The sequence below is a fragment of the Anoplopoma fimbria genome, chromosome 18 (assembly GCF_027596085.1).
Source record: "Anoplopoma fimbria isolate UVic2021 breed Golden Eagle Sablefish chromosome 18, Afim_UVic_2022, whole genome shotgun sequence".
NCBI classification, from domain to species: Eukaryota; Metazoa; Chordata; class Actinopteri; order Perciformes; family Anoplopomatidae; genus Anoplopoma; species Anoplopoma fimbria.
In genome coordinates, this window is record NC_072466.1 from 3,317,424 (window position 1) to 3,327,423 (window position 10,000).

General features: G+C 40.4%; 2 protein-coding genes across 2 annotated transcripts in view; both read right to left on the minus strand.

Moving 5' to 3' along the window:
- Positions 1-3,220, minus strand: part of LOC129106785 (gamma-aminobutyric acid receptor subunit rho-2-like) — a 20,033-nt gene extending 16,813 nt beyond the window's left edge. The window contains exons 1-2 of the mRNA XM_054618006.1: positions 3,099-3,220; positions 1,339-1,445 (exon numbers count right to left, since the gene is read on the minus strand). Of these exons, the coding sequence (XP_054473981.1) occupies positions 1,339-1,445; positions 3,099-3,220 (229 nt within the window). The remainder of the gene's footprint in view (positions 1-1,338; positions 1,446-3,098) is intronic.
- Positions 3,221-9,010: 5,790 nt separating this feature from the next.
- Positions 9,011-10,000, minus strand: part of LOC129106786 (ubiquitin-conjugating enzyme E2 J1-like) — a 27,495-nt gene continuing 26,505 nt past the window's right edge. The window contains 2 exon segments of the mRNA XM_054618007.1: positions 9,011-9,890; positions 9,892-9,929. Coding sequence (XP_054473982.1) covers positions 9,662-9,890; positions 9,892-9,929 — 267 coding nt within the window. The 3' untranslated portion in view covers positions 9,011-9,661.

Consider the following 10,000-nt stretch of genomic DNA (forward strand, 5'->3'; position numbering starts at 1 on the left):
TAGTGTTTTATGGAGCGTTAGTATTGTGAAATATTCTGTAAAAAACGCTGTAGCTGCCATTTCCATTTATATTTAATTGATTTGTGCTACTAATCTTCTTATAGTGACCATATTTAGACTTTGGAGAAATTACGTAGAGACGCCTCGTACCTGTCAATCACAGTAGCCCCGCCCTAAAGCATCCCCTGCTTTATGGTCTGTTTGACTCTAAATGGAGCATCATTTACTAAATAAACTTCATGCTGTATTGAAGAAGACTTGAAACTAGAGATTGAGACCATAAACTCATGTTTACAATGTTTACTGAGGGAATAAATCAAGAGAGAAGTAGAGTCATTTTCTCATAGACTTCTATACAACCAGAGGAGTCGCCCCATTTTCTGATGGACATGGAAACAGCTAGAGAGAATGCAGCTTTAAGACACTTCAGCATTGACATCACTCTTCAGAACTCTAAGTGCTTGTGATGGTCAGAGACTCGCCACACAAACATCAGTCTGCTGCAGGTGTCCATGTTTCCCCAGCAGATGCTCTGGGATGCAGTATTGAATTACAGACTTGCAATGGATTGCAGCATAAGAGGCTGGTCCCAGGTCTGATGGCAATTTTGTTCTGCCTCGTTCACACAGCATGACTGCCCCTGATTTTTTCCGCTCCCCAGTTGGTTTTTGGAACTCCAAAAAAGCCTCAGATCAGAGGCAGATCCATGTTTGCCTGTTGCTGGCACACGGGAGCTAGTCAGGAGATGACGACTTCCCATTTCATCACAAATAATTAAAGGTGTATGTTTACTTATTTAACTTGATATGAATATTCTCTATCAATTGGTTATTTTGATGATAAATTGTAGTTTTACTTGAGTATTTGGTTTTGCAAAGTAACTGTAGTGACTAAAAGTACTTCTCTTTGTTCGCTACTGGCTGCTTATTGATTAGTTACTAATGCTTTATATCATGGTGTTTATTTCTCCTCTAGTGTCCATGGTCAAATTATGTCACTTCCAATAAGTTTGATGACAAATTAAAAACTTTTCACTTCCCATGCTGTATTGAAGAAGACTTGAAACTAGAGATTGAGACCATAAACTCATGTTTACAATGTTCACTGAGGGAATAAATCAAGAGAGAAGTAGAGTCATTTTCTCATAGACTTCTATACAACCAGAGGAGTCGCCCCCTGATGGACAGTAGAGAGAATGCAGGTTTTAAGACACTCGGCAGAATGGGAGTTTCATCAAAAGTTGGAACCCTAATCTCCTGTTGCTCTTCTTTAAAGACACAACAGCAAATAAATCTCACATTGCCACCGGAGAAGCACCAAGAAGCTGACGGAGCTCACCTGCGAAGGCCGGCCTCATGGTGAAGTCGTGGTCGTCAATGCGCAGAAGGTGGCTGGTCTTCACCTTTTTGGATTTGGTTCCATCTGCGACCTTCTTGGACAGAGGGCTGGCATAAGGCGAGCAGACAGAGAGAGGAAAGAGATGCCATTAGAGTTTGGTCACTGCAGTTTGTATCAAACAGGAGGAAGTGGGGACTATTTTCAGTGGTGGATTAATCCACGTTTGGCACTCTAGTGAGTGTTTGTGGCAGCAGGAAGGCTTGTGTGGGATTGATTTTAAATAAACCTCAGATTCTGTTTATGTGAAAACATGTCACCCAGTGCAACATGAGCCCTTTTAGGCCCTCTGTTCATTTTTTTCTTTACAGAATGTAATAAAAAAACAAAACAACCTTGATGTTTCTGACTGCTTATTGTTTCGTACTTCCTAATAAATGAAACACTGAACGGGTTGCATTAAACAGAGTACCAGGGTTGGATCAAAATTTATTTCTGTGATTTCAAATTATTCTTTTTTTTGTTCAGTTTATTTTAAAAGCAATTGGTTTTGCAAAGAGAAATAAGATTTGAAAAGAAGAAACATAAGAGGTGAAACTTTTTGCTACAACAACTGTGACTTCTTTGATTAATCCTTTAAGGTTGTATACCCTTAACGATATTCAGAGCATTAATACAGCAGTAAGCAACTTTTATCTACAGTATGTAAATATATAATGGAGCAGAGAATGAAATCACTCTTTTCTCTGTGGTTTGTTTAAGTAGCTGATTTAGCTAAGGGTCAACTGTATTCCCCATCTTCCTTTTATGATCTTTGAATAAAGGAATTGAGAAAAATATATGCTTTGAATTACATAATGAGTATACATTTTTAAGCAAAAAGCAAAAAAAAAAAACATCTGGAAAGCGAACATTTGCAGTTTTTCTGTGTCTTCTGTCATAATAAATATAATATTTTGGGGGTTTTTTTGGCTGTTGATTTGAACAAAAAACATGCAATTTCTCTGCGAAATTTCAGTCAACACGATGACAGGAGAAAATAATAAGGAGATTAAATGTGTTAATTGGACATTTGCAGCACTAATATGCAGGGCTTCTTTATTTTGAGTTATGGAATAAATCACTGCCTGGTGCTGATTAAGATATCAAATCCATGTTTTGCACTATAAATTCATACACATTACATGAGTACAACTACAGCTGCTGCTGAGAGATGCTTTATCCTGTTAGAAAACGACAGCAGTGTGACAGTCGGGGAAAAAACACAAAGCTTAAAGAGAAAACCCCTCAAATCAATCCTAATAAAGATAAAGCAGAACATAGTGAACGTTGAGGGATTTTAGTTGCTTTTATTTGCTCTCTATATGTGAGGGGATTTGACTGTGAAGAGAATTTTGTCAGGACGTACAAGCTGGTTTTCTACTCACAGTTTGATTTCCCATGAATAAATAAACAAACCCCTCACATATAGAGATGTGATGGGTTCTTTTATCCACAACCTCACTTCAGATTTAAAGGAAAATAAAGGTTTTGGTCGTGCACATGCAAGTTTAGGGAAAATCATCAAACTGTGAAACATGAAAAGTGTTAATTGGTCTGTAAATATAAGGCTGATAAATGTGATGCTCCTCGCTCTCCTGCAGGATATTCGTTCCCCTTAATGACCCTGAATGATAAGAAAATGCATATTCTTGGCACTCACTTTGTAGATGTCTAATAAAGGATTATCTTATCTTATCTTATCTTATCTTATCTTGTCTCACCTGCCCGGCTTGTGCGTCTCTGTCGGCGCAGACCAGCGCTTTTTCCGACTTTTGTGTCTCCTGCACTCCCCGAGCAGAACCAGACACAGAAGCACGAACAGGAACCTCGCGTAGCCCGGCATGACGAGTTCAAAAGTCCCGCAGCGAGTCGGCATGCGCTGTGCACGGTACCATCATCCTGTCGGAGGCAAAAGTAAAAAGAGAGGAAGAGGATGAGGAAGAGGAAGAGTCTGAGGGAGGACTGTGAGCAGAGAGAGAGAGGAGGGATGGTGGAGGTCTGATAAGCGCGCTGATTGGTCCTCCGCCTCCAGAGGAGCTTTGCGCGCAGCATCAGCACCACATGCATCTCTGCAAAAAAAGAAAATTAATAAAAAAAACATGCTTCCCCCCCCTGATGAGTCGTTTAGAGGCAGAGACACTGCTGAGTCAACAGTTTGTCCTCACAGGACACCAACTTGAAGTATCAAATTCCTGCTGCATCATATTTCTAGATTTTCATAAACCATGAAATTAAAAGCGTGAATTTATATTATTGATAAAGCAACTGCATGAAAAGGTGAAATTATTAAATCTCACTTGCAAAATTCTCCCCTGGTCTCGAATATTTGATTTGTTATTTCTTTTTAGAGGTTTAGGACAGCGTGGCCTAAATAAATCCTCTCACAAACTGTAGAACATGGATGTCCACATCTGTCTCGCTGCAGGGGTTTTCATTTCCGGTACAACCGCCTGGAGTCTGGATAGAGAAGTTTTACAAGATGTGAAACAGCATTAGGAGCGAGTGAAAGTACAATATCTCACCCCTTTCAGCTTCGGTTTAATAATATTTATCTCTGCCTCCAGAGGAAAGTCTGTCCAACACTAATCTTTCATTCTGCTGCAGCAAACTGCATAATATTTTGGGTTCCAAGTTTTGGCTTCATGTTTAAGGATTTCTTGTGCTGCAGTGACTCTACGTCATTCCTTTCTAAAAGCACCTTTAGTTACCTGTTTGTTTGTTTTTTACAGCCATTCATTTCCTGCTGGCTACTCACGTAACTACCAGTTCACACACTGCTGCATACCTCACAGCTTACTTTATTGATATAGACGTTGTGGTTGACTTACTGCTAATGGAACTAGCAGTTCAAACACTGCTGCATACCTAACAGCTTACTTAAATTGTTTTTGATGTCGTGTTTGGCTAACTGCTAACCGAACTACCTGTACACACACTACTGTACCGGCTCACTTTAATTGTTTTGGATTGCGTGTTTGGCTAACGGATAATGGAACTACAAGAACACACACTGCTGTATTGCCTCAATGTTATTGTTTTGCAGACATCTTGGTGTTTAGTTTTTGCAAGATTGACTGACATCTTTTATAAGATTACTTCGAGAAGATTGCCTGCATACATCAGTTTGAAATACATGTTTTACGTCTCGATATGTGGTTAACCAGTTGTGGTTTTATAAACTCAATCAGACCTTACACCTGTGGTCGTTGCGACACACCTGGCGGAGATCTGCACTCTGCTGATTGCTTATTTCTAGTTTTATAAAAGTTGCTTTCCAAAATGGCCAAACCCACTTTTCTCCGTGGAGACCAAAGTATGCCAACAGCTGCCGACTGCTCCGTTTCACTTGAACGGCCACAGTTAGGAGGGAACATTGTCTTTGATGATTTTCTTATTTGGGATGTTGATTTCTGATTGTTTTCTTCTTAACCTTTACCCTCCATCACACAGTCAAGTATTACATTGTTGACCCAGAGTCCTTTCTTAAGCTCTCGGCTTCAGTCTTTGTGGATGCTGAGGAACGTTCTGTTCCGTCACTCCAAGTGTTTTTGTTCACAAGAGATTAAAAAGTATTATCCAGTGAAAACCATGCTTAATAAACGACTCTGCTCAGCCGGATGAATGCTAAGTATTCAATGACTGATGGTTTCTGGTTCCTTTAAAAAGGTTGAAACTTTGGATTAAATGTTTGGGGCTGGCTAACAAACAGTCTGAGAGATAAATGAAGTTTTACTGCCTTTACTACTTACCCATATGTAAGATTGTAGATATAAAACAGAAGACTGAAACATTGCAGGAGCTGAATTCTTCTAACTTAAGTTCATCTTAAGGGAATGTACAGGAGTCAAGTCTCAAGTCTATCAAAACAAGTGTAAATCAAGTTGTCTGCAAGTCAATAGTTAGTCAAAACAAGTCTGAAGTCTTGTTGATGTGTAAAGTGTACATTTTCAAATTTTTGAGGGCGATTTTTTAACATCAAGTCTCAGATTTAATCCAGGTCTACCCAAGCAAGTCAAAACCAAGTCTGTTGTAAATGTTAACGAGTCCAAGTCAAGTCTTAATTAAATCAGAGTCTGTTGTGAATTCCCATCAAAGTTAAGTCTAAATCATAGACTGTATATAAGAAGTGGACATAGTCATTGTGACGTCATCCATTGGTTTGTGGGCGATTTAGCCGTCGCCATCTTTGATTGCGGCCTTCGCCATGTTGTTTTGACGTAGAGAGGCCATATACGTCTCTGGTAGCAGCAGTGACCTGTCAATCACAGTAACCCCGCCCTAAATCATACCCTGCTTTATGGTCTGTTTGACTCTAAATGGAGCATCATTTACTAAATGAACATCATGCTGTATTGAAGAAGACTTGAAACTAGAGATTGAGACCATAAACTCATGTTTACAATGTTTACTGAGGGAATAAATCAAGAGAGAAGTAGAGTCATTTTCTCATAGACTTCTATACAACCAGAGGAGTCGCCCCCTGATGGACAGTAGAGAGAATGCATTGGCTTCACTCGGCAGAATCAGAGGTTGCCTCTTGAGAGCAAGTCCCAGTAAAGTCTCAAGTTAACAGAAAAATTCCCAATCAACTCAAACAAGTCAGAGTCAAGTAACAGTTCAAATTCATGCAGAAATTTTGTATGCTGCTAAAAATAAACGACTACCTCTGAGCTATTTGTATGCTGTTGTGCAGATAATTAATTTAAATTGCTTGAGTCTAATCAGAGGGATAAAGCCCTAATCAAAGTAAATAAAATGGGGTAAACGTTCGACAGTGTTTGGGTCTATTTATACAAGCAGGGGGAATAAAATGATGCATACAGCTTCAGAGAATGGAAGCTAAACAAGAGATAAACGCACAGTGAGGCGGTGTGGATGCCATAAAACAGAACAGGAGGAAAGCTATAAATGAACGGGATCACAGGAAGAAAATGACTTTCTGATTCAAATGAAGTCTAGAATCTGTTGTACGTGGGCAGAATCACACAATGAGTCATGGTTGTTTGTGGAGAGTAAACAGACAGTTGGCTGAACTTGTCATGTTTATTGGCGCTTATAATCCCTAAAAATGAATAGGAAACGTTGCCCAGTTCAAAGTGCTCTGGCCTCATGATGTGCTTCACTAAACATGTTGTATTTTAGCAGATCCTGGATCAGTAAACACATTCTCTTCACAGGACGGCTGGAAAATAACTATGCTGTGGGCTCTTTTTAGTGGCGGCACGACGACCAGTTTGTTCTTTTTTCTGACCTTGAGATTGTGGGTTTTTTTTGCTTTTGGGTATTGTGCCCAGATTTTTTTTATTAAAATGAAGCACAAAGCAGCTTGTTGGTATTTTGTTAGTGTGTCTTAGATGTTGCAATGAGAATAGAAGCCTGGAGCAAAGTCACTTTGGTCAACAAAAGCAAATTAAAAACAGAAAAAATGTCCAGCAATTATGAAACAATTCTTTAAATTGGAAGTAAACAAATGGAACTAAACATTTTACAAGCAGTAGATAAAGTTCAATTAGCTTTAAAATAAAAGTTTAATGTGATTAAAGCAGGTGTTACATCACATCCCGTCACCACCTTTAAAGAGCGCTCCACTGGTTTAGCATTGTACTCGTGACGTTGTGAAACTGTGTGCCAAAAATACAGAAATGACTCAATGTTTTTTGCATGTGTAATTCCCTCATCATGAAGTCAATGTGATTTTGGGGTTATTTTTGGGGGGCTAGATTAAGGTGAAATAAGGTCTGTGGTTAACACAAGTTTAACAGATTTTAACATTTTGTTCAACGATATACAATAAATATGCCTCTGGTGAATTTAGAAGCATATATGAATATAAAGAGAAGGACAATTTCAGCATCAAACACTTCTGGTGATTTTTTTGTTGCACAAATTTATGGTGAAAATGTCTTTATTTATGTCAAGGAAAACCAAACGATTTAGACGACAGGTTACAATTCTAAATATTAAAAAGAATAACAGGCTCAAAGTCAAAGCTGCTCCTCGTTTCCTTTTGTTTCATAGAGGCTTCTCTGTAATATAGTAAAATAATGATTTATACATGCAGCAGACCTATTAAAATGTATTATTATAATTATGCAACAATATAATTATGTTTCATATATTGTGCAGTATGATGTTGTTTTTACTTGATAAATCATGTAATAATTTGATAAATAATTGTTCTTTCTTCCTCTAAGCATCTGTACCGTAACACCACGAAAAAACAAGCATTTCAAAATCAAACTAGCGTGTTTTTAGCAAACGCGTCGCTCGCTCCCCTCTACAGTTAGCCGTTTGTATTTTAGCTAATCTCAAAATGTATTTTTTGGTCAATGCAACTAATTCAGTGAGAGCAGGTCAGGATTCTCTAGGTTGGTGCTAAGCTAACATTATCGTTAGCTGGTAACGCTAGCTAGCTAACGCAACTTATCGGTTCTTGTCAGACAAGTTGGGTTGCTCCCATAGACTGTCTATAGAAAGTGGACGCAGTCATTGTGACGTCACCCATTGGGTTGATAACTGACGTTTTGAAGCCTCACATTCGGACATTTCGCTGTCTACATGTTTTTTTTTTGCAGCCAATGAATGGAGGAAGTGGAGGAGTGATGCATAGACGCCGTATACATCTCTGGTATGCGACCTGTCAATCACAGTAGTCCCGCCCTAAAGCATACCCTGCTTTATGGTCTGTCTGACTCTAAATGGAGCATCATGCTGTATTGAAGAAGACTTGAAACTAGAGATAAACTCATGTTTACAATGTTTACTGAGGGAATAAATCAAGAGAGAAGTAGAGTCATTTTCTCATAGACTTCTATACAACCAGAGGAGTCGCCCCCTGATGGACAGTAGAGAGCATGCAGCTTTAAGACATGAAGCATCGACTTCACTCGGCAGAGCTTTTCGCCTGTTGACTAACAAGCACAAAGCCGTTTAGCGTTCTCTTTCATGAATTAGGTTTCGCTCAATTGGATGCAAGGCACCTTAAACCATGAGGGCGTTAAACAACTCGCTATGGGGAAAAAAAACAGTAAAGTAGTCGGCTGAAAATGTTTTGATGTCCCGCCATTGGCCGACAACCAGCGCTTTTTGAAAACCCTGAGGGGCTCATCACTCCTCCTCATCCTCCTTTCCAATTTTTGTTAAACAACATTTGCCTTTCATGTTTTATCCTTGAAAGGCACAATGTTGCTATATCATATGATCAGGGCTCATCAATGAGAATTGCCAGCTGGCCCGGAGTACGTAAGTAAATCTAGTAACTCACTTGCCTGACGAGGGCATTGTTTTATTCCAAAGCCGACGATGGAGGAAGCTAAGGAGTGAGTCATCTCACTTTCTTCTCATTTCTGTTGAGAGTTGCACAGAACCACATGAACGGGAGAAAATGGTGGCGGGAAAAGACGAAATTGCAAGCGAGCATTTCAGTTATCCTGGAAACGGGAGTTTAGTTGTGTGGTGTTGAGAGGATGTGGGTGAAACTATGATTTAATTTACTCAAATGAACAATAAACATGACAATCTTTGTTGTTATTTGATTATCACTAATTAATAAAACAATGTGTATAGGGACAAGTCATTTATTTTGGTTAAGAAGATTTCAGACCCACTTGGCGATCGGGCAAGTTAAAAAAAAAAAAAAAAAAAACATGTATGTTGAACCCTGGAGATGCAGAAGAATTCAGACTTTATATTCATACCAACGACACCAATATGAACCAAAACGTCTGGTTGCACCGCTAAAATAGAGCCCCGTCTGGTGTCACTGATCCGACCAAACAGAAAGTCAAAGCGCGTAAAGAAGAAGTCATTATAGCACGTACAGTCTGTGAAAACGCCTCCATGATTAAACCATTACTTTCATTTAAATCCCCCATAATCTTGTTGACATATAATGTTACAGTTTTAATTAAATAATGGGAGCCGACGACGGAACAACTACATGGAGGGGTTACATGTAGAGTGTGTGTGTGAGTGTGTGTGTGTGTATATATATGTGTGTGTGTGTGTGTGTGTGTGTGTGTGTGTGTGTGTGTGTGTGTGTGTTTGTGTGCTTCCCGGTTAAAAAAAAAAAAAAATGCATGAAACTCTGGAGTAAAATTCACATTGATTAAAAAGACACCCCGGAGGTGTTGTGGTGAGGTGGAATGGAAGTTTCCCCCTCGGCGGAGAAAGTCAGTGTCGGCCATCGTCTCGGCTCTGGTTCCACTTCGGCTGGCCATAGTTCTGTTCTGGGAGGTTGACTAGAGGGTGAGGAGGGTGAGGAGGAGGAAGTGGGAGGAGCCTGTCACAGCTCGTAGTCAAACTTGTACTCGTTGGCCAGGTAGACCCGGCGGAAGATGAGGGCGGCGAGGGCCAGAGTGAGCAGCACGATGAGGACCACCGAGCCGGCGTGGCTGTCGCCCTGAGGCTGGCGAGCAGCCGCGGCGGAGACCGGACGGCTCTGGACCTGCTGGCGGTGCTGCTGGGCGCGGCGCTGGCGGGGGCTGAGGGGGCGACCGGGGGCCGCGGGGGCGGGGCCCCTCCACTCCTGTGGACGGAGGAGACGCCTCCACCTGTGGAGGAGGAAACAATTACGCGAGTATTAGATTATGATCACCGGATCCAGATGCATTGTGGTCGTGTT